Raw genomic sequence first — 27,268 nt, forward strand, 5'->3', positions numbered from 1 at the left:
TGAGGTGTATAGGTCGTGATAGGTGCGAAAGCCTATTTTGCTGGTGTGTGGGAGCCGAGATAGGTTCTGCTGCGGGTGTAGATGTCGTTGCAAGGGTACTGCTGTATTTTTTTCTTATTTAGACGTGGAAGAAAAATCGGAACTACGGGCGTCGGGATTTGAACCCGGGTCCCGAACGTTCGTAACTTAAGGCGCTAACAACTGCGCTGCCGTTGTCCGGTACTAGTTAGTGTCGAGTGCCGCCACAGTAGTCTTCTAGTTTGATCAGATGAATAATATTATATATATCGATAATAAGCGAACAGGGTTCGGGGCGAAGGTAACGCGCGGACGGAGAGCTCTGGAGAAAAGGGGAAGTGCGAAGAGAAAAAGGAGAAGGAAATACAAAGTGACACGAAGAAGGGAAAATAAAGGGTGGGAATACGAGGAGAAAGTGAAAGAAAAGCGAAAAGAAGTCTGGAAGGAGAGAGAGGTACGAATTAGAAAACTAGAGGAGAAGAGGTTAGAAAGACAAAAGCGCGGCAAATAAAGTAAGGCAGGGAAACAAAAGATGGCGTTAAACAGAGGAAGACCAAGGAATAAGCGAACAACTTTATCGATAGCATCATTGACATACTAGAAAATTAATAGTTATCCTGAGTTCGTGACTACACATATCTCATGCGAGTCGTGATCTCTTAACCGTGAGATAAAACGTAATGTAGCACATAGACTGTTACGAAACTCGAGCATCTGCAGTTTTGTTCTTTCAACAATTATTATACCCTATCATATTTTTAAACTGTTTTCCCATACTCTATAAAAATGAATTTTTTCATTATCCTTACCGATGACAACAAGTGGTGGAAAAGATCGAAATTAACTCGAAGAAAAGAATTAAGTTAAGAAGAAATGAAATTAATAATTATACGCAAGTTTTGCTTTTGAAATAATTTCTCCGACTAACGATTGCAATCTTAAAGTGTAATTTATTGTAAATTTTACTAAATAGAAACAAGAAAGCAATTTCGTTTGAGATAAAGAGTCGTAATAATTATTCAAATGTATGGAGCATGTCGCTAAATAAAAAGATGCTGACGAGAACTGTTCATTGTACCAGATTCGGAAAGAATTACCGCATTCTAGTGAAACTAGGAAGTAAACGAACAGACGCAGTATTGTCAGGAGTAAGATAGCCTTGTTGTAAAAAGATGTTTCTATTCGAGTTTTCATTGTTGTTTATACATACAGCGGCTCGCGAAAGTAGAGATGGTGTACACTATTTTTCATAACTGATTTTCGTAGCTGATATCCAGACGAGCTCAAATCCAGATCTATGATACTATAACCTTCAAACGATCTTGAGTTCAAGAATCTTCAGTTCTTTGATTCATCGGAGCATTAACGTCTGAATTTTGGTTTAAGAATTTTAAAGTTCGACACGAGTTCGTAGCGTTTTGAAAATTTCCAAGTATCAGCTAGAAGAATATATAATAGAAAAATGGAGGTACCTGTTTAAAAATTTTAATTAATTTAAATCTTTCGTAGGAATCGCTTCGAACGTTTCAATGTCACGGAAAGGTCAAATACCTTGATCTTTTTCTATATCATTCAGGTTCTTTCAAATATTTCAGCGGTTCTAGATAAACCAGACTCACTGTATATGTATCGCATTGAATTTTCCATAAGAATCTAATAGATATCTAATTAAATACTTGCATAACTATGGAAATAGAAATAATTAGTCCTATCGTAAATGGAAATTGCTAAAGTTTCCATAATTTACACGCCAATTAAACGTTCATGCTGTGTTTCTAGCTTCACGTTATAATAGTTGTAACGTGTTACAACAGTTGCACAATTATGCAATCTTAGTGTAAGCTTAATGCAAAAAGATAAGGTTCGTATTTATATGGACTTTAAATATCACTTTGAATATCAGTGTATTTGTTTATTGTTGCCTATTACTTATGTTTTATTCTTTGTAATATAAACATGGTATAAAAAATGTGTAGCGGAAACAGTGAAAGTAGAAGAAAACACTTAAAAAGACGTTAATTATGTCTTTGTTAAATGAATAAAATATATGCTAGATGTATATGTCTGTATTTTAACTAATATAGTAAGTACAGTTATATTTTCTCCAGTCAACTTTGCAATATTTACAATTAATGGAATTTCTAAAATTTTATTCCAAGACCACATTTATAATTTTAGTTTATTCGCGTGCAATCATTTTGATTATATATTTAAAAACATGTCTTACGCAAATGACGAAGACAAGCTATAGTCTAATTTCTCATTCCTAGATTTCTCTTCCCTTCTCTAAGACATCAAGTTCGTTCACCTATGTACGATCTCATTTTAGACCTACACAGACTTAACATCAGCTTGCTATGGACACAAACACGTTTTCAAATCCTGATACATGACGAATAATTTATGGAATATTAAATTTGACCTTTCTCCTCGTTATTATTAACTGTATCAGTTAAGTGTATATATTTTCAATTAAATATTCTTAAAACTATTATCGATGATCTTTTGAGCTTTTTCTGATAAAAGGGAGCCGATTCAAGATAAAACGAAAATGAACAAATTTGAGGCTTTGATATTATATTTACAAATTGATCAGAATATTCCTCCAGTTAGACTAATTTCTATACACGTGTGGATTTAGGGCAATTTAAGTGGCGGGGTGTACAGTGATTGTCAAATTCAATGAAACAGTCCATCATCTAACGTAGAAGTAATTCATGCTCTTACATATTGAATATTAATATTTTTACTAAAATATTTTATTGATTATAAAATTAAATTGTATTCTTATAATATTTTATATTCTAATTTAAATCTAAAACAGTGGACCAAACAATACAAAAAATATTATAAAATTTGTACGTACATACATGTAGTGAAAACAAATATTTTGAAATTGAGTAATTGTTCAGGTAGTGAACTGTAGTTAGCTGGTACTAGCCTGGCAAGGGTACAGGGGGTTTGTACGAGTGGGGGTAGAATTTGATCACGACCTTGTTTTAAGTTTTAACATGTAGAATTTTTATTGCACACGAACACGGGATAACATGTGATGGAAGAATGCGTACATTTACAGATGACGAATATAGATGATGTTGTTGGATAAAAATATAAAATACAACGATAATGTGCGACGAGACGAGAAGTCCCTTCAACGCGGAACGGAAGAGTCGATCGCGGACCGATACGACACGGAAAATCCAACGGAATTGCTCGTGATGCGAAATTATTCGCGGAACATTTTGTCTTTGTTACGTTTTAGATTTCGTTTTCGGGTTTTTCAAGAAAAACGCACGTGGCTACCTCGATACTTTTCCGTAGACAATTAAAAATACATCGAATGGTATATAAAAAGATTTATATTTCCAGTTAAAGGAACGAAGGTCTCCTTGAATCTGGAAATAGCGTCCGTTAAATAACGTCTGTGACCATCGCAAGATGCGTCCTTCTCGAAACAAGGTAATTTTTATATGAAATACTTTCTCGAATAATGTATAATTTAGGAGATATTTACGTGGATCGATTGAAACGAGGCACCCGGTATGTCTTAATTTCCAAAGAGTATATTTCTAGGATATTGCAAATCATGTAAAAAGCATTCGTTTCATTACAAAGTTTAGTGTAATCACCATACAAATACGTCATTGCGCTTTGCGCTAGAAAGGATTTAGTTCGCTGATGCGTGACGGTACGTTTGTATAAGTAAATCACGATTTCAATGTAAATGTCAGCGATCGGAACTAAAAAGTATTCGTGATAAAAGATTATTGACGTAATAGACCGCTGTGAGGCAACAAAAAGTAGAAGCAGTTTGGGGGAAGCTTCGGGCAATGAATTATAATATTCGTATTCTAAAAGTTATCCGACAGTAAAAGATCAAAAAGTAATAGGAAAAGTTTGTATTCTTCAGTTACTCGTGTTTATCTTGAAATATTCGGCGAAACTCAAAATTTTAATAATTAATCTTCAAAATAATGAAAAATGTTACACAATCGATACATTTCATTTTTACATGTACTTTTACAATATACAGGGTGGTTGGTAACTGGTGGTACGAGCGGAAAGGGGGTGATTCTTTGCGAAAAAGAAGTCGAAAATATAGAATAAACATTTTTTTTTTTAATTTTTCCATCGAGACAACGATCTACAGTGAGATCCGTTATAACGAGACGCGATAAAGTGCACGCGTACCGAGCCAAAATTCAAAGTCGATTTTCTCGAGAACAAAGCCTCGAACGAAAAATTTTTATTCTATATTTTCGACTTCTTTTTTCGCGTAGAATCACCCCCTTTCCGCTTGTACCACAAGTTACCAACCACCCTGTATATATAATTTTTTCAAATAAAAATGTACATCAAACGAGAGAAAGTATCCAAATGATTTTCAGATAGCTGAGTTTATTAACGTATAATATTTTACAATCTTTGTGTCAGCGTGATAAGTTTGGTAAAACTTATTGGTTTGGAATCAAATTATCTGCCAGCGAAATATTATTTGTCTTATATTATATTAATTAATTAATTGTTTGTCTTAATATTATATTCAGTAGCAACATTAGAGAATCGTTAAATTTTCACTGAACTGAAAATTTTCGCTTCGATCTTTGAATTGCTTTGACTTTTTGAACAAAGTCTCGTGCATTTTCTTCTCCATAGTATAGAAAGAGCGAAGATGGATCTTTCGTTGGACATTTTATAAAATCTGAAAAACTCTCGAGGATTTAATCTTTGCATTCACGATGTTTCCAATTTTAAAAACAATTTTATCGTATTTCTTGGACACGTTTGATTTTGTAGAATTTTCCAGGAAAGATCCATCTTCCTCCATCCTCCTACTACGTTTTTTTTTGGTACGAAAGCATCCTCGAAAAAAATGAACTCGGAGAGGTGAGAGCAGGAGCTTCGTCTTTGCTGCCAAGTGTCTGTAAACGATAAACTATCATAAGATGGAAATAATTTTTAAAAATATCTAGAGCGGCGCCACTTTTACTCATTCGTATTTATTTCGATATTCGCATTATAAATTTTTAATGTAAATGTAACGTAAAATAAACGTAGTTAATGTAAATATAAAGTAAATGTTCTGTGAGAGATAAAGCTATTGAGAATCACAAATCGGCATCAATTTTGAATAATTTAAAAAAGAAGGCTCGCGTAATTGTAATTAGCATTGCTTTCATTTGTAAAACAGCCTTACAAAAATAAGTTGTAGTAAAATAAGTCAATTATTTCCCCTACTTTGTTGATACATTGTTTTACGTATGTCGATGTTAAAAGATATTAATTCTATGCTCGCTATTTGACTCAAAACATTATAGTTCAGTATAAACTCACTTATATCTAATTAATCGATATAATATTTATATGTTTATAAATTTCTCCGAAGTTGTTATTCCGTTAGCTTCCTCTTGAACCATGCGAGCATCTACAAACAAAGAAAAATATAACGTTATTGTATGATTTTTGAAAGAATGCAAAGAATACAAAAAACGCAGTTAGAACGCACGTACGTATAACGTAAACAGAATACTACGACTAATTCTTACATTACGTTACAAGAAGTCTATAAATTTCTTATATTTACAAACATATACTCCTGGTTTATATGTCCTTTAACACGTTCGTCGCCACGTCGCACATATCTATGTGACGGGTATACTTCCGTGGGGGCCCCGTCACAAAGTATGGGTGACGCTCTTCTTGTTCGAGTTAATTAAATATACGATATTATATATAGGATATACAACATAAAAATATCAAAAACACATTATACCATACTTTGTATTAATTTATATTCTGCATAAAATATTACATTATGCTATATCGCGTGGCATTTGTTAAAACGTTCCAAACACATTTGGGCTGATTTTCGGCACTTCGAACGATAGTCGTAGACTCCGTCATCGCTACTCTCCTCGCTTTCAAATATATTTTCTCGCTGTTTACTGAACATTTTGAGGATGAAAAAATCACCGATGTACGTCTCACAAGTATGCTTCTCGACTAAATGGAAGATCCGAGATATCTGCCATGAGATCCCTCGGAATACTCTAGCTGGCAAGCCTATCGCTTTCTCCATTTCAGAACTAAATAATCTTTTCTTTACGATGAATCGAAGGCGATAAACAATGAATGCCCGCTTGTCTCTTTATTTACATTCTGCGTACCGGCGGTCGGATTTGGGCCCCGCAGGAAACTTAGCCGAATCACGCTGAGCGACGAACGCGTAACAGAGGACATATGGGTGATCACCACCAATTTCCTGGAACTCGTGGAGCTCGGGGGATGTCTCTGCGTCTACCATCCGCATCGATGCAATTCAACCCGATATCGAATCGTCGAAATAAGAAAAATGTAATTCTTTTTAGTTTTTATTATTCAGTTAGGAGATGGGTTTGGTCGGAATAACGAAACTCGTACGATCAAGATGATACGAAAGCTGCGACTATACTCGACCAACAATGTTTAGCCAGACGAAAGAAATATGTATTATATCTAGGAGTAAGAAATTGCCTGACTCTACTACTCTGTACCTATCCTGTCTCGCTCGACTACCTACTTTTCACTCTTACCCTTGATGCACGCAAGGCAGAGCGAGCAGGAGTCGGATAATGTGGGTCAGTTCTCGGAAAGTCACCTCTCCGGACACATGGCCAAGCACTTTCCCGATTGGCGGCCATTCATCCGGACATTACTGTACAGCATACGTATATACGCTCGTTTACGAAAGTATTTGAACACTTACCATAGAAAACAGAAACGTGTACATTATGCGTGTTACATGAAACGTTTTAAAGTTTCATGAGCACTGTAATAAGAGACACGACTCGTCGTTATCGTGATTATATTGGTAAACTTTGGAAACAGGCTGCAAATGTATATAAAAATTGCGAGATATTTATCGCAAACATACGTTTAGCAGGAAAAGTAGTATACAGAATGCATGGCCACCTTAAACATATAGTAAATGTTAAAGATGACCCTACTGAATATCCAGGCTTATTAGCACAATGGATAGTTCAAGTTTTCATTCTTTTGACGATCTCTGGGAGATATACAGGGTGGTTGGTAACTGATGGTACAAGCGGAAAAAGAAGTCGAAAATGTAGAATAAGAAATATAGAATCAAAATTTATAGAATAAAAAAAACGTCAATCGAGACAACGATCTACAGTGAGATCCGTTATAGCGAGACGCGATAAAGTGCACGCGTACCGAGCCAAAATTCAAAATCGATTTTCTCGAAAACAAAGCCTCGAACGAAAAATGTTTATTCTATATTTTCGACTTCTTTTTTCGCGTAGAATCACCCCCTTTCCGCTTGTACCACCAGTTACCAACCACCCTGTATACTTGCCCCAAATATCTTGTAACATCCACATATATTTTCAGATTTATTTCTAATCGATTCAGATTTGTGCATTAATACAATCACGATAATCGGCTCTCATAATGGTGTTAATGAAATTTCAAAATCTACTACGCCGTAAATACGCGGATATACAGAGCATTGTATCATAGAGCATGTTGCCCTTCGTGAACCCGCTTCAAAAACGTTTCAAAAAGATTCGTACGAGCATTCGATATTCGAAAAGTCTGTGAAATTCTTTGACACGACTACTGCAAGCTCGCATACAGACCATTTTGAACACCTTTTACGAATAGGTATGAAACAACTGCGACCATCGAAACACAGAACTGGCTATAACTTCGATAGAAGGTCAGATAGTTCGCGCGAACTTTTTTCATCGTTTTCGTGCCTCCTGTCCTTTGCTGAATTACGATCGGGATTGCCACTGTCACTGCCATATAGCGATATAATGTTATTTGTATGTGTGTGACGTGACGCGAGCTTACTTTACGATCGCACCGAGAGTGGCGGCAAGTAGGAGCGAGAGTGCGGGTTACCTCTCCTCGCGTAAAGGACCCTCCGGCGACTCTTATGATACACCCTATATAAGTGCTGTACTTTCGAATATTTTCTCTGTATATACGTACGCGATAGTAGTTTAGGATTTCTTATTACGAGCTAGAATTAAACGTAAATCGCGCAATATCTGGAGACCAGTATCGTGCCTAGGAAGAAGACGCCTTCAGTTACCTTTTCATGATCCTCATCCTGCGAATGTTTTCCAGTCGCCTTTTGTTCCTACTGGCGTTGGCTTTCGCCTCGTTAGCGGCGGCATTTGCTTTAGCAGCTGCTCGATTCGTGTTGGCGAGTTCCTGTTTAGCGGCTCTCAGCTGATTCGACAGTTCCTCGACCCGTCGTTTCGCCGCGTCCACCAATTCTTCCTTGTCTCGTAAAGTTTTTTGAGCTCCATTCGCAGCAGCCTGGGCATTGGCCGCGTTCGCCTTAGCCGTTTGTACTGCGTGCGTCAGCGTCTTTAACTGCGTTGGATCAAAGTAAGCTAGCTTCTTTAATCAGGCTGCCCCGTTCTCATTTTTATGGCACGTTGAAAGTATTTCTTAGTCATCCCGGATAGAGAAGTCGGAGGATCGTAAGACTGTGCGCCATTTGCAATAAGGATACAACGACTGGTGTACGCACGTAGGTAGAAAACTAAGTTACTTCGGAGAAGAGAGAGGCTGGGCGTAAGTACACGCGTATATACATACGTTTACGCGTGTACGTAGAACATGTTGCTAAATACGTTGCATTCGCGTTATAAAATACATACGTCGCGCTCTTTACGATCCTTTTCAAATATTCAACAGCATTTTCGAGAAAATTATACAGTCGAATAAATTACCGTAAATAAATCGAATTAAAATTATACGAAAGGATCTTTCTTCGTGAATGTACCTTCTATGATTTACTGCGTTTCAACATAACGTAAATAGACTTGCGTTCTGTACGACCTGCGTATACCTATTCCGTTTCGCTTAAGGTTTTTTCCGATTTAATCGTACTTTTTTCATATCATTCTGGCATTGTAAATAAGAATATAGAAAGTAAAACTATCTATTTGCTCGGATTCCAATTTACCAAGATATTTCTCAAGCGTATTAAATTCAAGTATATCACCTGATCTTGCGACTGACGCGCTGCTTGTAAAGCTGCGTTAACATTAGCCTGTTCCTGTTCCAAGGATGAGGATTCCTCTTGAACAACCGATTGCGCTTCTCTCACTTCTTCTTGTAACTGATCCACTACGACTTTCTTGCCTGTGAGCGCTTCCTCCGCTGCTTTTGCAGCCTGTACCGCTTTTTCAGCGAGTTGTGTCTTTACCTGTGTATTACAATACGTTTGTATACATGTTCTAATTCCGATTCTAGCAAATAACGAAACGACGACAGAATCAAACTCGCGCTATTTTTCCATTGGTTCCCGGTGCCTCAGTAATGCACGCCTAGGAAACGTTACAGACTACGTGTAACACAATTACTTTCACAGATGTTATTTTTAGTTGTTATGTGGGAATTATAGTTGAGCGATTTCGTAGAAAACGCGAGTTCACTCACACGGCCAGTATGTTTTCGCAAGAGAGAATAATGCGAACGTTCATAGAATATGCGCATCCCACGTGTGAGAAACAAATCTGACGTAATTGGATTCGTTAGAGACGAGATTCGATTCGAGGCTTGGCGCAATATAGATCTTCTTTTTACGTCTAACGAGATGCTGTTTCAAGAAACACGGAAAAAGGTAATGAAAACTTAACAAATGGATCGCGCTTGTTCTCTGAAATAAAACAAATTATCGCATATTTGGTTGTCGCACACTTCGAACACTTACCGCGGAATTCTTTTATGAATATACTATGTATTTTTACATTTTTATTAATACAGCTAAAAAAACCAAAGTTACATTGGAATTCGTTTCCTCTACCGAATATCACAATGAACATTTTAATTTGAATGTTTCATATGTTCTTGCGCGTTACGTGCGATGCTCTTCGCATTTTGTTTGCAAATCCGCAGTCTGCCAATAAAAGACACGACTATCGCGATTATAATAATAAAATGAATCTAAAAACGCATATCGAAGTTCCATACACATCATAAATAGTCTGAAACATAGGATTGGCGCTAAAGATACTCTCTCGCTTAAATATCGTGGTTCGTTAATTTAACGAATATACCAAGTTCTTTAGTCATTTTAGCGAATCATTTTGTGATCATTTTTTTCTCACGTATGCTTCCAAAAATTTGTTTCAAGTTGCGCCGATACAATCAAGACTGTCGTGTCTCGTTGCATCGTTTACGAGATTTCCGAATGTTTCGTATCGAATACATACGAAAGAGGTCTTTGGTAGAGTTCGAGTATCCGAGCGCTGTAAGCTTTTCAGAAGCTTCGGATATTAAACGACGAATCGTCTGCTCGACTAAATGAAATGTAAACGCGTATTTGAAGAAAAGTAAGTACTTGACGAGCGGCTTGCTGACCAGCGATATTCTGCGCTTCCGAAGCAGCCTTAGCTTCCTGTGCAGCTTTCTGCGCGATGTTACTACTTTTCTCCGGAGTTTTCTTCGAATTGTTTGGATTGTTCGGATTGCGTGAACAAGTTGGGTCATCGGCGTAACGAATTTCTCTTTGGTTCTATCGGAGAAATGCGACTGCCATTAATCACCAGCGGTTGCGTTAATTACATGCGAGTGCCGTTAAAAGTCAATCCATCTTTCAGAATAATTTGGAAACGTAATAACGTGCCACGCGTTACTCGTTTGTCGCAAGTTACACACATAACGTTACTTCTATGTACCGTAATATTTCTTGTAAAAAGAGATTTTTCTTATGAATTCCGCGTTATTCGTAAATTACACTGTGGTGTATGTAGCGAATAAAAATTACGCGAAATAAATTTATCGGAATATGCGACGCGAAGGTTTTCACCGAAGGTTATTAAATGAATTTTCATTAGAATACAACTGCGCAAAGGAATGGCTGAACCGAGTGTAAGTGTAGTAAGTGACTAATAAAAAGTATCATTAGGCTTACTAAGGCAACTGGAATCTTATGCACCCTTCCACAGTCAAAATATTCGAACGTCAGCAGTACTAAAATATTGCGTTTACTTGGTTAGAAAATAACAGCCAGACGTTCTCGTAACAGTACTCACCGATGTAAAGAACGTAAAAGATGTACATTCTGGAAAGAAAAAATTTAGGCAAATGCCGGATTGTAATTCGTACAAATCATCATATATCAGAGTATAAAATTATTTATTTCGAATTAGTACGACGTGTGAAAGCACATTGACGAGAGAAACGAATGAAACGCGATTGTATCGAAGTATCGGATTTGCATATCGAAGAAGGATGAATAGTTGCAGTAGTAGATGTAGCGTACCTGCGATATATCATCGGATATTCTTCGTTTCACTTTTTAATTATTAAAAGAAACACAGTTATTATCTTCTTTGTAAAAATTACGTAGGCAGAAACTTGAAATGAACCACTTTGGACATTGTAAATTCAATTTGTATAATTCAATAAATACAATTCGTTGTATTTCAAATTGAAATAAATGTTCGTTACCAAGGTCGAATATCTTTTACACCTGTGTATACTGGTATAGTGGTTTTCGACTGGTAATTTCAAGCAATTTTTCATCCCTCGCATACTTTTCTTAAACTCTGTCTTGTTTAAGAAATAAAAAAGTGCCAAAAGAATTTGTTTCAAATCAAGGTAACATGAAAACAACATGATGTAGATGATATTCCAAAAACTTGGACAAAGTACAATTATCGAGCGTATATCGAGTACGGTTAGCCCACCTAATTTTTGATAACGATATCATAAATAGACCGCCGATATTCATGCAAATTCATATTTGTATGATCGGAATTAGACACATGGAACCTAATCAGCGACCCTTTTCGTCGTAGACACTATATTTTTGTATAAACGTATTCCGTGTATCTCTGTGCTTGTCAATCTCTCGCGAGTGCATAAATATCCACAGCTTAATTATTAATGTACGATGCTATTTCTTTCTTCCTTTTCGAGTTGTTGTACGTTATATATCTGCTACATATTTGGAATTTAGATTACAACGACTTAAAACGTACCAGTGATATATAGATACGTTACTTATTTTGTAACAAGCTGATTTCAAAATAAAAAGAAAACGCGGTTTACTACAAATTTGAGCTACGTTATTTCTTTAAAGAAAAGTCATTGTGCGCCGTTATTCTCGATATCCTGAACCCCTTCCGTAACTACCGTATTACCATTAGCTCATGGTACAGGCCTATAAGAGCTACGATAACCAAGTAAGTGGTATCAGTTTATAGTTGTTTCTTCGAGCTGCAACAGCAAGGATTCTGTAAACGTTTGACCGTTTGACCAGTCTTGAATTTTGTGAGTACTAAAAGTTTGTTGACAATTTATCATTTATTTACGTTTGTAGTTGTCCAGGTAACGAGAGAAAGTTTCTAATAATTTCACTTTTTCAACATTTCGTTCCTCAGCAAGCATTTCACTCGAACATAAATAGCTTGGGATTAGAATTGATCGAAAAGCTTCCTTTTTCAAACATTTCCTTCAATTATTAACTTGTAGCTATTGCGTGTGCTATTATCCTGCAAATTTAATATATTTTTGAATAATAGTCTTCGACAAGATTTGTATTCGATATGTGATAGTAAAATGATATTACGGTGGATGAAATAATGGGGAAAAATTAGAAAATCGAAAAGTTATTCAAAATTAGTAATTAATTAATTTCGTAGATAAAATGCATTCGACGTACAGATATTCTGTACTCGTCCTCATTTTCTGTAATTCATAAAATATTCTATATATTTTTATACGTATCTTGTGAATAATTTGTAATCTTTGTCCTCATATTAATCAGTTTTACCACAAATTTTAAAACAATTTTAAAATTTCTTTTACACGGTGTACCTTCGTCTATTCATATGCAGAACTGTGTCGCATATCTTCTGAGATTTAGGTCCAATGTAAATTACATTTTGTATACCTCACTATGTATATGCATCCAGAATTTATGTGAAAATAATACTTGATTTAACTGTTTTTAAATATAAACAGTTGGAATAAATGTAAAATAAAGGTAAATATTAAAATATTAAAATACCAAGATTTTACAAAAATTTATTCGAGAAATTTTGTAAATGATGCAAATATCAATTCTCAGAAGTAGACTGCGGATGTGTATGCTCTTATGGGAAACTTAAAGGTACAACAGCGTACAAATTTCTATTTAGGTTTAATTTTTTTTCTTGTTTTTTGTCATTTTGTCGAAAGCACGAATTTGCATAAACTTATCGCATAAGTGACGAAGATAAAAGTGAGGGATACTGTGCGTAGAAAATTATAATTAAGCTTCATTTCAAATGCAGCAGAATCGATTAATTGATATCATTGTTGCGTTGTGTTTCAAACGTGTACCACCGGTATCCATTCCTTGACATATTTTCGCAATTTTTAAACATTCTTGGTAGAATTATTCTCACGGCCACGGATGAGTTGTATAATAACTTAACATTAAGTACACCTTCGGTTCTATTTCAAATCTAATACAAATATTTCCATTTAATTAACATAACTATTTAATTATCGTTATATAAATATTTTCCTGTATATTAAAAACCTTTGTTTCTAAAGCTATTACGTTCATTAACGTTTAGTAATCTTCTCTTTCGATTTATTAACAAAACTTTTCCAAAATGTTCGTCCTGATATTATTCGCAGTAACTTATTATACCATCTTATCACATCGCTATTGAAAATTTGTAATTTTACTCGTCGAATACATATTTATCAACGATGATAACGTACGGTTAAAAATCTTTTTCCTAATTCGTTAAAAAATAATTTTAACCGCATAAATCTTATCTCTTTTTTGTTACATTTGATGCGGACGTTTAATAAATATCGCTGCTTTCTTACTATTTACAAGCATCTAGAATGTAGAATTTGAGTATTTTCTCATATCTCATAGAATGTACAATCTGAGTATTTGTAAATATCTAAATGTACTCATAGTACATTTTTTCAGCTTGAACGAACGTCATTCAAAGTTCTTACGATCACATACAGATAAGGTCTGCTTCTCATTGATTTAATTATGCACTTATGCGCATACATACGTACACGCAGTGCTTTTTAGAGCGTAACGGAACTAGACATTCAATTTTGAACCGCCGTGACTTGCAACAGAGTTGCACAAAAAAAAATGGGACGTACGTCATGAATAAAATTAACGTTAATCCGAAATATCGTAAAAGGATTTCATTGATACATCGTAAAGATTGAATTTACATTGATCATAATTAAAATATAGCGGAGATAAGTTGTCCTTTAAATACATTCTACTGTCGAATGAAATTTTACCATTAGTATACTTACGTCTTATAAAATTAAATAAAATAAAAACTATTAGATAATAAATAGCAAATTAAAATAATACTTTAGTCGTTAGAATTAGGAATTAACGAAGATGTGTAAATAAATTTTACAACTTTTTTTTTTTACAAAGGAGTTTATTGAGTCCAGAAAATACAGATTTTAAGTACATTATTCACAATAAACATGAATTTTTGTAATGGTATGTTAGGCAAAGGTACCGATACGCGGCGGTACGACGTAGCCATGCTGTATTATGTGCTTTACATTTGCGCTTTACATTTTTTGTTGTATGATGCAGTTTTTGGGTTTAAGCCTTTTTTTTTATTTTTTTTCTGTCCTGAAAAACTTGGTCGCAAAACAGGACGTATGTGTAAATAAATCGTGGAGCTAATATGATTACTTGTCGATAAACAGAGCGCAGTTCGTGCTTGCTTCCAAAATTACTCGCTTCTGGAACAAATTGTCCGAAAATTGATGTGATTTTGGCGTATTCGTCATAGCTAACGTTAATTAATACGTGGTTAACGCTATTAAAAATTACAAATTGCAATTTACAGCAATCTCTCTGAGAAAGTTGTTATGTCTGCTTCTGTGGAAACAAATTTGTCCAAATAAGAAATAATTTATTTCTATGTTTTATTTGAACTCTCAGATAACGATTGCTTAAATAATTATTTAAATGAAAATTTATTCAATAACGCCCTCTACATCAAAGGCTAGTCGTTATCGAAACAAACTTTTTAAAATATGTATTCTATTTATTTACTCTATTATTTTATACTAAATGATGTTACTTAGGTAAAGATGTATTTGGAACATAAGTTAAGTTAAGTGGTATTTGTTATTTTATTTGAAATTCAGATATTTGTTATTTGACTTTGTCAGGAAAATAATTTTCCTCCCATCGATGGTATTTACTTCTACTGTAATCTTCATATTCGGATGCTCTATATTTTATTTGTATTATTCTTCGTATTTTCACTTTTATTCGATTTGTGTCCAATAGATGACTAGCATAGTGCAACAAACGCTCTTAACAAACGCTCCTCTTCCATCATCGAGTGCGTTTAAATCATTGTTTTCTCTTACTACTCCTATCAATGACTATGCAAGTCAATTATTCGATGAGATGTTTGAATTTCAAGTTGTACTAAGAGCGAATAATTTATAATAATTATATTATTACCATTATTATACAGGGTGGTTGGTAACTGGTGGTACAAGCGGAAAGGGGACGATTCTACGCGAAAAAAGAAGTCGAAAATGTAGATTAAAAATTTTTCGTTCGAGGCTTTGTTTTCGAAAAAATCGACTTTGAATTTTGGCTCGGTACGCGTGCACTTTATCGCGCCTCGTTATAACGGATCTCACTGTAGATCGTTGTCTCGATGGAAGAATTAAAAAAAAATTTTCATTCTATATTTTCGACTTCTTTTTTCGCGTAGAATCACCCCCTTTATACCACCCTGTATATTATTATATATATATTGTAATAATCTACTTATTGTAACTTATTCGCTCTTAGTACATAGTTATATTCTTACTCTTTACTGATTCTGGCTTTATTGCATAGCAATGGAATAATTATTAATGAAAGTATCAAACATATGATATTTACGATGCGGAATATTTGTGTGAAACTCGATTTATAAGACCCATGGAAATATATTGATCTAGCAAAAAAGTTACCCTGCATTATGCACTATCGCCGCGGCAAAGCCGTGCTACCAATCTTCTATGACTAATACACGCTAAAATGTGAAAGGCACAAAGGTTTCCAGTGGGAGTGTCCAAAAAAAGGTACATACGCAAGTGTAGCAGCTTTGAACCCGAGACAAATGCACTAGTTTAACCAGCGAAACTCAGTGGCATAGTAGCAGTATTTTTTAAGGGGAAATTAGTTATATTTGTTGTTATTCCCGCGAATAATTTCAACTACACATCGATAAAATTGTAAGAATTATTTTTCGATTAAATATATCTCCTGCCGTGTTTCGTTCTCTGATATGTAGATTGCTTTTTTAATTTTACAAAATCTCCCGGCTATGTCGCATAAAGAAACTAATTAAAAGTACGAAATTGACACGGTAAATGTAAAACATAAATCTTTCTAAATATCGTTAACACGTCGATTGCCACAGTGATCATCGATGAACCAGTTTGCTACATTTTTTTAAACGATTAAAACAAAATACTTCTGTGTCAAAGTTTGAGAGGATAAATAATTTTCTACGAAGGAGTATTTAAGTTTTATAGGCAGTGTCGTTAATCGAATAGTTACTTTTATAGTACTTCGTATTTTGTAGTATCGTTGACTCTTCGACGTGTTTTCTATCGTCATCTCTACGCAATATTCTGCTGTTGTCAAATTCAGAGATCGGAGAATTGTCACGAGAATTTCCCACCGCTGTATTCAATTAATCATACTTTTATATCTAAATCAATGTACGTGGTATAAACGTAACGAATAAATGAGAAAAATAATAGAATAAAATATTTATCTTTTATTATGCAAAATTGTCGAATAATATTTATCGCTTTCACCATAATCTTTTATCATTGTCGATTTGTCATTTTCGGAATTATACACTTTGATTTTATCATACATATAGCAATATGTATTATGTTTATGTATGGAAATAAAATTGTCTTCTTACAGATTAAACCTACGAGAAAACAGATAATTTGAAACCAAGAATGAAGACACTCCTGCTGCTATTCGCGTGCATTTGTTTGGCAGAATGTGGTGCAGGAAGAAAGCACACTCGCGAGCAACAAGCTCAAGGTTACGAATACGAATACGCTCAGGAATCTGCGCTATCTGGCCCCCTAGTAGCTGCAGGTCCACTCGCTCATGGCCGTGGACTGCCTCATCCCGGGTTCAGCGTTGGTGGTCCTTTAGCTAATATCGCGAAAGGCGCGGCAGAACAAGCCCACACGCAGTTAAATAATCAACATTCCGCGGCCGGACAAGCCGCGTTCGTCGCGAAGAACACCTTAGCGCAAGCTGCTTCGCAGTCAGCGGCTACCGCGGCTGCGGCACTCGCTGGCAAACAGATCGTGGTCCAAGGGCTGGAGCAACAATCGAGAGATGCCCACGTAGCGGTAGACGGGGAGAACCTGCAACTGCAACAAGCGGAACGTGCCGCAAACGCAGCGAGGACCACCGCCAAACAAGCGATGCAGCAGTTGCAAGTGGTTACAGCGGCCTTAAACGCGGCACAGGCGACGGCTGACCGCGCAGCGCAAGCTGCCGCGGAATCGGCGGCCGAGTTGGCGGCGCAAACCACCATGCTTGGTCAGGCGAAGGCAAGAGCGGAGTCGGTGGACGAGCAACTCACTGCTGCTCGCCTCGATTACGAAACCACTCAAGCGGCCGCTGAGAAAGCTGCGAGCGCAGCCGCAGCCGCGCAGAATAACGCTGCCGCTGCCGCTGCACACGTTGCCGATGCTGCCGCTGATTCTGCGCTTTTGGCTCACCAGCCGATCAATCCCTCTCCGCTGCCGAAACTTCCTCCACCTCGGCACGGTGCTCCTGCCGTTCTCGATGCAGGTCTTCACGAACCCAGTGCCCTTCTCGCACCTGGCGCGCTCCACCAAGCTGACGCTCTCCGTTCACCTGCTGCGCTTCACCAAGCGGAAGCTCTCCGTCTTTCCTCCGGACTTCATGAAGCTGCCGCGCTCCAGGAAGCCGCTCTTCGCGCGTCCAGCCTGCTTCACGAAGCTGGCCCAGCACTTCAATCTCCAAGCGGTCTTCATCGCTCGGAGTTGCTTAGCCTAGCCAATGCTTTACCTACCGATAGTTACGATATTAAAGGTTATCGATACTAGATTCCTTCGGATTGGACATTTTAGACGAATCTAGTACTTGTTACCGTCTTCATTCAGGAATAACGAAATATTATGTTCCATGTGTCAGACTGTGAAATAAAATATTGTTGAAACGTCAAATATCTTCTGCCTGACCTCTTCATCTTTGTCCTTTTAAATCTCTAACTAATTGATTTCCTTTCGTCTGCTTCTCTGCCCCTCCCCCCGAAATAGTACGAAAATATAAATGTTATCAAGTTTTTCGAAATAAAACACGACATAGATTTAAGAATATTGGACAATAACAATCTCCGTTACTTTATTTCCAAATCTAGAGATGTATAAAACAAGAAATAAAGAATTAACGTAAACTAAAATTTTACTTTCCATACTTTTCCTCCTTCGCGTCTTTTTTTGATTTATTATTATAATTTATCTTAAAAACCATAAAAATAGACATTTTTCTCATATTTCGTATAATTTTATTTTTCGACAACTGCAGAATTTCTTCTATAAAAAATAATCTGTAGAAAGTGTGTAAAAATTACTTGTAAACGTGTAACATAAATACGTCGTTATTGTTAATATTCTTAACGATGCAGTCACTTTAATGGCTCGATGGTCAAGTGTACACCACCCTTTGGTATTAATATAAGAGATCCCGGTTCATAATCCAAAGTAGTTGGTGTGTCTGGTGCGAATGTCATTTTATTTTTTAACAAAGCATTTATTACAGCAACCTTTGTTTGTATAAGGCCAAATCTTAATCCTAAAATGTAGAAACAACCTGTTTAGTACCATGATTCGTCAAAAACAAAGTGATTTATTACGATCAAAATTTTTTGATTTATTACTAATTGAAAATATCATTGTCGAGTTACGTTTTAATTTGACGAGATAGAATTTTCTATCGTTATCATAAATTGAGTAGGTATATTTACGTGAGAAAATACTTTGAAAAATATATTTACCAATACATATTCTTGGTCCTTCGCCAAATGGTAAATACGCATAGGGATGTCTAGTTTTTATATTTTCTTCGGAGAATCGTTCTGGATCAAATTTATCCGGGTTTGGGTATATGTTGGCATCTCGGTGAATACCAAAAACGGGTATTGTCACAGCAATTCCTTTAGGTATGACAAATTTTGTTCCCTCCATCGTCGTTTCGTTTGTGCAGATACGGTTTAGGACAGTAACCGGAGGATATTTCCGTAATGTTTCTGAAACGAATCGATAAAAATATAAAATTAATTCAAAATAATCAAATATTCGACAGATTTTCAAAATATGGTGCTTTCTATAATTAGTTGATAGATAAAGGTTTTCAATCAATTTTCTATCGAGATTCTACGTTTTTTGTTATATTCTCAATAACAGAGATTTGCATAAAAGTTCACAGTTCAGTTATACAACACCTTAGAAACGTTTTAATGTTTTAAATTTAACGTTGCTTGTCGTTATAGTGCAGTCACATACATACCAGAGATCACTTTATGGAGATAAGTCATTTCGTTCACAGCATCGTATGTGAGATCACCACCGTGCTTCTCCAGCTGTGTTTGAATTTCTTCGCGTACTTTGTTCTGTATATCTTGATGCATCGCTAATTCATACAGGCAGAATGTAACTGTAGTCGAAGATGTTTCAAAACCAGCCAAGTAGAAGACGTAAGCTTGTGCAGCAGCCTCCGTCATTGTCAATTTATTTTCTATTTGTACCACGACAAAATAATAATTTTGTATTATCGTTGTCCTTAATATCGAAATATTTATCAATACGAAAAGTTATTTAAACGAAAGGATAACTACTTGCAAGAGTTGCTGCTTCCGAGTTATCGTCTGCTTCCACATATCCATTTCTCATTAACTGCATCAATAAATTCAAAAAATCTTTTCGTTCGATGTTATTCGATTCTCTGTATTCCACAGTTTCTTTAAACACGTTTATAAAAAAGTTTGTGACATCTTTGTCGGTATATGGTATGGAAAAGAAATCAAAAACCTGCGGGGCCCATACGATAAGAGCGTTCCAAAGAGGCTTCGGATCAAATATCTTCTTTCCCCAATAGCGAAATTCGTTGTCCGGATTCTCCAAGCTATCGCACGTTATTCCAAATGCTGCTGACATGATAATGTCGACGGCATATCTGAAAAAGCAAGTATTGATTTACAAGCATGCGTTTATGTTCACGAATACAAGTGATCTACTATCTACAAGTCTATTTGTTGTCAAACCATCGGTCGATATATGATACGCGAGAAACACATACCTCGAAAATACGTCTTTTACGTCGATCGTCGATCTTGTCTGTGCCTTTTCTTCCAAATATGTTGCTAAGGTATTTCCAATGTCTTTCATAATCGGAAACATCTGTTTAAGTTTCCCCGCAGTAAAAGTTGGTGTCAATTTTACTCTCAAATTCCTCCACTTTTTTCCAGGTAATTGAAATAAATGTCCGGACAGCGGATCCGTTTTTTCGTTACAAAAAAACCCACGATCGTGGAAATTTGTAAACTGTTTCGTCAGTACGTCTCGAATTAAATCAAGATCGTTTATAATCAAAAATGGTTTGTGAAGCATATATATACCAACAAGAGGATGCTGTTTATATCGATGATAAATATCTCCGAAAAACTCGGCTACGAAATAAAACCTTGATGATAGACACATATACGTAGCTACTCGTAAATTATGAATAATGCGCGTGTTTTTAACATCTTTTCACATCTCCTTCAAAATGAGACCAACAAATCGTATTAACTGTACAAACTGGGGAAACAATCACTGAAAACATCGTGTTCCAGTCGATTGTTACCAAACTGCAATCGATTATATTAAAGTTTACAGACATTGGCTATCCAGAGTCGTTAAATATACTCTTGATACTCTGCTGGGTCAACAACGACTTTTCTTTACCAACAATCTTATTACGTCTATGTGAAAGACGAAGATGAGATGCCGCCACGGTGCATTTCTCAAAAGCCGATAATTTTTAGAAGGTGCAGGCATTGGAGTCGTGTTAACGCTTCGAGCACCGTATGCTCTGATAAACACATAGCCTGAATTGCCGCGTGTAGCAATGGATATTATATCTAACATATTGATAATGGTTTCGTATTATTCGAGCACGTAATGTGAAAACACTTTCATAACATTTCGTTTATAGCATACATTGCCTTTTTTAACTGTTTCATTTAACAGTAGTTGACATTTTTATAGGATACCGCATGAGATATGTCTGTGATATGTATATGATCTCGTTCGATTATTGACCGATCCAAGTTAACTAATATGTAGCTTTTGTACTATTTAATTGTACGAAATCGAAAGAATTAATTGTAAAACACGACTACGATACTAATACGAAACAATTTTCACAGTGATTGTCTTGTCAATTTTCACACTTCTTTAACGATTTGTATTCCAATACGATTTGATATTAATAAAATTCCAGTAAACAACTGTATGCAACTAATAACAACTTTCAAATAAAATGACTTTTTAATTTAAAGGTTAATACCAGCATTTTCTCGATTTGCTGAGTCGAATTTTAGAGTAAAATGATCGACATTAGCTTTATATTTATTCACAGTGATCTTACCTTGTGATCGTTTGCCAATTACAATTGGCATTATATTACCAGTAGGGAAGGTAGGTTCGACATAAAATACTCCTCTTTTCTGCCAAAATTTAAAGATATGTAGTTTGTAATAGATGTACCATCCGGCAATTATAACGCTTGAAATAGCCAAAATATCTGATATTAACCACGTAGCTAATAACATTATGCTTGATTGTCTGTAACGCAAATGCAAACATTAAGTTCAACAAAATCCGAATTTCTTTCATCAGTGTATTATTTATATTCTATCGTGTTTAGAAGATTTAACAAATTCTTTCGATTGCTTCAATATGTTGAAATATATTTATTATATATACAATATTATAACGCGATTTAATTCTAATTAAAGAATCTTTTATACAAAGTTATAAATAGATAAATTATTATCTTACAAATAACAATATATACTAAAAACAATACTCAAAAAAAAATTCCTAATAAATTCGTTCCAACCTTGTACGTTACTTTCAAGGAAGAATCACACTTTATGACGAATAATGATATAAAACAATTTCTACGTTCGTATCGTTGAACGCCTTACTTTACTCTACCTAGGTGTACGAACTTGTATTAAAAAGGAAGCTGTGTTTCATGTTATATAGAACTTCTAAAGTAATAGTTAACATAAATACATGTTGTACGTATTATATAAGAAATAGAATGTAATGTATCATACATATGATTCAACAATTCTCATCAATTTCTGGTAATTATCTCGATGATGTCACAAACCTAATGCCCCTAATCATATTTTCTAAAATTACGCTTTCCTTTAACAATTTTCACAATCGATATTCATATAGTAGCAATAATGGTAATTTTGTATGAATTTCTAATAGAACTTTACATTTCGTTTCATAGACAATTACACTTACGGGAGTTAGTTAGACATAGACCTAGTTAGCTATTTCCATTGATTGCTATATATACTCACTAAAATATAGTACGGCAATTTTCTAATTTGAACGAAGAATCACAGGCAAGACTCGTAAAATAAATACCCGTTAAAGAGATGTTTCAACTGAAACCTGGCATCGTGACATCCATGACAATAAGTTAGTAGTAAGACATGCTTTAAAGTTGTCCAGTTACAATTGCATAGAGTCATTATTTACATATTAGTTATACATCAGCTGATTTATTTATAATACACGCGTGTATATCGCATGTATGTACATATATAATTAAATTGAAATGCAGATATATCTAATGTAGAATAAAATTAGTCTTTTATATGAAACAGTTGTAATTATCAACGTTATAAATATTTAACAAAACGCTCGATAATTTATCAACAATATGATACGAATCTCTTGTAAATGCAACGAAAAATGATGTGTCATGACTAAGACGTACGTAAATAATTATAAGTTGGACACATGGTCTGAAAAAAACACTTTCATAAAAAATTAGAACCGTCCGGAAACGATTGCAACAGGTAAACAAGAGAGCCGTAAAATTGCAATTCACTGTATCATATCATAAAATCAGTTTAGGAACGATAATAAAGCGTTGTGTTACATATATTTTTGGAAAATTATTTACGTGAAATTATTTACGCTTAATGTATTATACCGAACCCGTACGCGAAACGTTTCATTATTACTTAAATCCTATTAATATATTGTTACTGCTACATTCACTCAAAATTGTGTACGTACATGCGTACGTACGGACAAAAGAAATTTGATAAGATTAGAAAAGCAGCATGAATTTACAAAATCGATTTTTCTATACATAATATAGATAATGTATGTAATGATATGATGTATGATAATGATACTGTATGTATATAAATAATAATCCTTGCCCTAATTCTTACACTAAAGTTTGAATTTACGTAAAAAAAAATATATTCGAGTTTGCTGTTGATTTTTCTCAATAGATATGTGTGACGTTTGAATTTTCGGATATTACCAGTATACCATCTAGACTTGTTGCCTAAATCGTAGTTTATTAATAATAACATTCTGTATCTCTCCTCTTACTTCCAATTTTTCAATTGGAGATAACAATTCCATAAAAGGAAGTAAACTTTTAAAAAACTGAAGATCTGAGTTTTCTTCGCTTTTGTTGCTTATGTCTTTTTTTAATAACTCTAGCCGCTGTTCCTCTAGCTTTAAAAATTCGATATCTACATCCCTCCGCTGCTTTTTGTATTTGTATTTAGATTTTTGTGAACATTTTGAATTTGAGTGAAATCCTGGATCTAAAAATTGGATAGGTGCGGAAGTAGAATGTTCCTGCGTACAATTCAAAGTACTTGCAAAATCATATGTATCTTTGACGTTATCATTAGAAACTTCATCAGGTTGTTCCTCGATATTATCATCGCTAATGAACGAATTATCTGGCAAATTACTTCCACCGCGAGTATGAGCTACATACTCCTTGATGAATCCCATCATTTCGAAATAAGGCCATTTGACCTTACATGGGGTCGTTGCTTTCGAGTCAGATTTCAAAGGGGGAAGCTTCTGTATGTTTTTCCTATAGCTGTCTTTTAAATTCTTCCATTTCAGTTTTGCAACAGCTCCTGAAAGCACAAAAATTTGCATTTACTTTTCGAACATCGTATTACATATTTATTATTTTTGCCAATAACAGGTATTTAGCAATTGTGATCAGTCTTTCGTTATTTGGCATTCGTTTTTCGAATAAATCAATCAACTGTATGCACGATCGTATTGAAAACATACAATGTTATATGAGACAAATTTATGTATTTGACCTTGCAGTGACTTTGAAATCTTCTGTGTTAGATATTACCTAAAAGTGACTATTTTGTAAACTATTTTGAAAACGGATTGACTATTTTCAAAACATCAAAAAACTGCGATCTTGTGTTTCGGCAATGCCATACTAGTAGTAGTGTTTATGGAAAATGTCTTTTTGTGTCCTTGTGATGTACGTCGGGTAACGCTAATGCGTATTCTCTATAGTATATCCTGTCTTTTGGCTAAAGACATAGAAACTTCACTGCATAAAGCAATCATTTTCATCAAATGTGTTTGTATATTACAAAAATTTTATCCGAGAAAGAGACAGAGATAGTGATTTAGACTACATTCGAGTAACAACAAAGTTAAATGTAGGAAATGGTAATGATAATCCTGTACCGGATGATGGTAGATGCAGTCTATTTGAATAGAACCGATAGATACTAGTAACTATCGAAATGTTGTAGTATAAGATACAATTTTCAATCTTTTGCTCCTTCGTCTTCTCCACTTCATATTTCTTTACATTTGATTTAAAAATATATACATGTATATTATATGTATTAATTAAGATATCTTATAGGAATTCTTATGTGAGTTTCACAATTATTTGTCTTCAGTAGAACACTTAATTTAGAAGATATCCCTGTCCACTTTATATACCCAATTCGATATATGTATACGAATGAAAGAAAAACTATAAATATTATAATTTATGTCAGTACAGTTGATATCTTTGTACGTGCCTTTTTTCAAAGCTACTCAAAAAAGCTCACGCCTTTTGTACGCCACCATCAATTGTTTATTACCTAGAAAACGAGTCCAGTAAACGCCATCTGCATTTAGACTCGATTACTGTTAGAACCCTTGACCTCGATCGTACAGAAAGTGGCGAGTGGCAGGAACGGTCAAAGGAGTGACGACAAGACGGCAGAAAATAAATCAAACTCATAAACAGACATAGGTTTAATCGCACTGAAATAATTCGTTATATGAAATAAGTCATACACGGCTTAACGCAGCGACGCACTGCCGCTCATTCGCTGTATTGCTTATTTCATATGGCTCGGTGTAGACGAGTAACATTTTATCGTACGACACCGTTGCGCTGCGTTAAAAGAACAGAGAAATAAAGTTCTTCTGTCTCACAAAAGAAGAATACATACACAGGTATTTTCTTGTTGTTCCAACCTGTCCTGCCGCTGCGGCGATTTGCCGCAAACGGCTCGTCTGAAGTCGGCCTTAGTAGTAGTAGCAGTAACAAATGTATAAAACAATTAAAAATGTATATTCTGCATTATTCGCTTTGCATTGAATAGCAAGTCAGAAGACTCGTATATGCAGTCGTAAACGAGATTTTCATAGAAATCATTTATTTAGGTTCGTAAAGTATGATATAAAGATAAACAGATCAATGGCTAGTAGATGTAAACAGATCGCCAAGCGGCAAACGGAACGGTGAACGTTTGGTTATATTTGTAAATGTGTCACAGATTCACACATATGGACAGAATTCAATTCGCTAGTACTGGCAGTTTTTTACAAATATCTAGAAAACTAAATGAGTGCGACATTTTCCTACGAAGAAAAAGTTATTCAAAATGTCGATTTTCACAATATACTTAAGAATCGTCGAAATCGGTTAAGAAATTATTAATCTACAAGTGTATCCATTAATAATTATGTTGCTAATTTAATTACGTAACAATATAAGAATAGAATAAACATTTTACCTGAACAATTACACTGCTTTCCTACATCTTCCCATACCAGGTCTGTGATAGACTTATTTTTATAATCTTTATGATTATCTTGCCATAAAATCGGCCTACATTGCACTTCATTTATTAAACATTCGATATCAAAATAATTCTTCGTACTCATTATTACTACTTATTTGCTGTTTGGATAGCTACTAAAATAACAAACATAATAGTAGAAGACAGAACGACAAACATTGGTCCCCTCTCTGCCGCTCACTGTTACCGCGTTGTCGCTCATCGTTAGTTGCTGCGTATGGCCTATGTCACATAAATCTGTGGCAGCCTCTCAACCAGCTTCGCAGATTGCCCGCAACGACGCCACTTCACGGTACAGTGCACGGGATTATAGCGACAGTCGATATCTAAAATCTAATACTCTCTCACTACGCGAAACAGCAGAAATCTACCTTAATTTTGCCTGGTCTGCTAAATTACCACCATAAGAAACACTGCATACCTCCAAATTGTCATGTTTAATTTTAATTTAATCGGAAAAATCTCATCGATATGATACAAAAATTCTCACACAAAAAATGTTGCAATTTAAGAAATTATACTATTGTATTGCGAACTATCAAGCTGCCAAATCTCATCAAAAAGAAATTTCAATAGAGATGACCATTCACGTGCTACAAATCTCAACAACTACAATAATCTGCCAAATGTATTCCCAGAAAAATTGTGAAGGAAAGATATGGACCTAATTGGCTCTCTCCCCCTTTTCTTATTTCTTTTTGCTCTTGACATTTCTCCTCCCTTTTCTTCTTTATCATAATATTAGGTCATCCCATAAATTCGTGCCGACTTTTGTGTATACATTCCATGTGTCGATTTATAAACGTACGGCGATAAGGGACCAATGCACTTGAGCTTAGCTGATCGAGAACAGGCTAGAGCAGATTTCCGTGGGTATAAGATCGTAATATAGCGAACACAGTGACTTCTAACAGTAAAAAATCATGAGTGAAATGCGTATCCATTTTCGACATCTCGTGTTATATGAATTTCGGAAAGGA

At 35.2% G+C, this 27,268-nt stretch overlaps 3 protein-coding genes across 6 annotated transcripts; 1 reads left to right on the top strand and 2 right to left on the bottom strand.

The window, feature by feature from the left end:
* Positions 1–4,374: 4,374 nt before the first annotated feature.
* On the bottom strand, positions 4,375–11,106 carry LOC117156452 (uncharacterized). The gene is made up of 6 exons (XM_033333494.2): positions 11,079–11,106; positions 10,958–11,016; positions 10,385–10,558; positions 9,044–9,247; positions 8,120–8,406; positions 4,375–5,443 (listed from the first exon to the last, which is right to left on the bottom strand). Exons 1-6 carry the CDS (start codon positions 11,104–11,106, stop codon positions 5,416–5,418), a joined length of 780 nt encoding a protein of 259 aa, XP_033189385.1. The 3' UTR covers positions 4,375–5,415.
* Positions 11,107–17,031: 5,925 nt separating this feature from the next.
* On the top strand, positions 17,032–18,285 carry LOC117156443 (uncharacterized). Its single transcript, XM_033333470.2, has one exon. The coding sequence runs from the start codon at positions 17,032–17,034 to the stop codon at positions 18,163–18,165; it is 1,134 nt and encodes a 377-aa protein (XP_033189361.1). The 3' UTR covers positions 18,166–18,285.
* A 131-nt stretch (positions 18,286–18,416) lies between these two features.
* On the bottom strand, positions 18,417–26,482 carry LOC117156437 (cytochrome P450 6a2). Of its 4 annotated transcripts, XM_076618405.1 has the most exons (10): positions 26,223–26,362; positions 25,656–26,067; positions 25,299–25,464; positions 24,158–24,305; positions 21,749–21,945; positions 20,417–20,786; positions 19,956–20,293; positions 19,628–19,855; positions 19,116–19,367; positions 18,417–18,913 (listed from the first exon to the last, which is right to left on the bottom strand). In XM_076618405.1, the coding sequence occupies exons 4-10, from the start codon at positions 24,175–24,177 to the stop codon at positions 18,747–18,749; spliced, it is 1,572 nt and encodes a 523-aa protein (XP_076474520.1). In that variant the 5' UTR covers positions 24,178–24,305; positions 25,299–25,464; positions 25,656–26,067; positions 26,223–26,362; the 3' UTR covers positions 18,417–18,746. The 4 variants fall into 4 exon arrangements, with proteins under 4 accessions (XP_076474520.1, XP_076474519.1, XP_076474518.1 ...); XM_076618404.1 differs by having other exon boundaries at positions 25,299–26,067; XM_076618403.1 differs by lacking the exons at positions 25,299–25,464; positions 25,656–26,067 and having other exon boundaries at positions 26,223–26,482.
* Positions 26,483–27,268: the final 786 nt, after the last annotated feature.

Source organism: Bombus vancouverensis, chromosome 5 (assembly GCF_051014615.1).
Source record: "Bombus vancouverensis nearcticus chromosome 5, iyBomVanc1_principal, whole genome shotgun sequence".
NCBI lineage: Eukaryota > Metazoa > Arthropoda > Insecta > Hymenoptera > Apidae > Bombus > Bombus vancouverensis.

Excerpts from the sequence above, each read along its gene's own strand:
- LOC117156443 (XM_033333470.2), top strand. The coding sequence starts at position 17,032 with ATGAAGACACTCCTGCTGCTATTCGCGTGCATTTGTTTGGCAGAATGT.
- LOC117156452 (XM_033333494.2), bottom strand. The coding sequence starts at position 11,106 with ATGTACATCTTTTACGTTCTTTACATCG. Across the intron at positions 9,248-10,384 it reads GTCAGCAAGCCGCTCGTCAA|GTAAAGACACAACTCGCTGA; the intron begins GTACTTACTTTT and ends TGTAATACACAG. Across the intron at positions 8,407-9,043 it reads CGCGTCAGTCGCAAGATCAG|TTAAAGACGCTGACGCACGC; the intron begins GTGATATACTTG and ends GATCCAACGCAG.
- LOC117156437 (XM_076618403.1), bottom strand. The coding sequence starts at position 26,373 with ATGAGTACGAAGAATTATTTTGATATCGAATGTTTAATAAATGAAGTG. Across the intron at positions 20,294-20,416 it reads GTAAAAGACGTATTTTCGAG|ATATGCCGTCGACATTATCA; the intron begins GTATGTGTTTCT and ends TTGCTTTTTCAG. Across the intron at positions 18,914-19,115 it reads AGGACCAAGAATATGTATTG|GATTAAGATTTGGCCTTATA; the intron begins GTAAATATATTT and ends TCTACATTTTAG.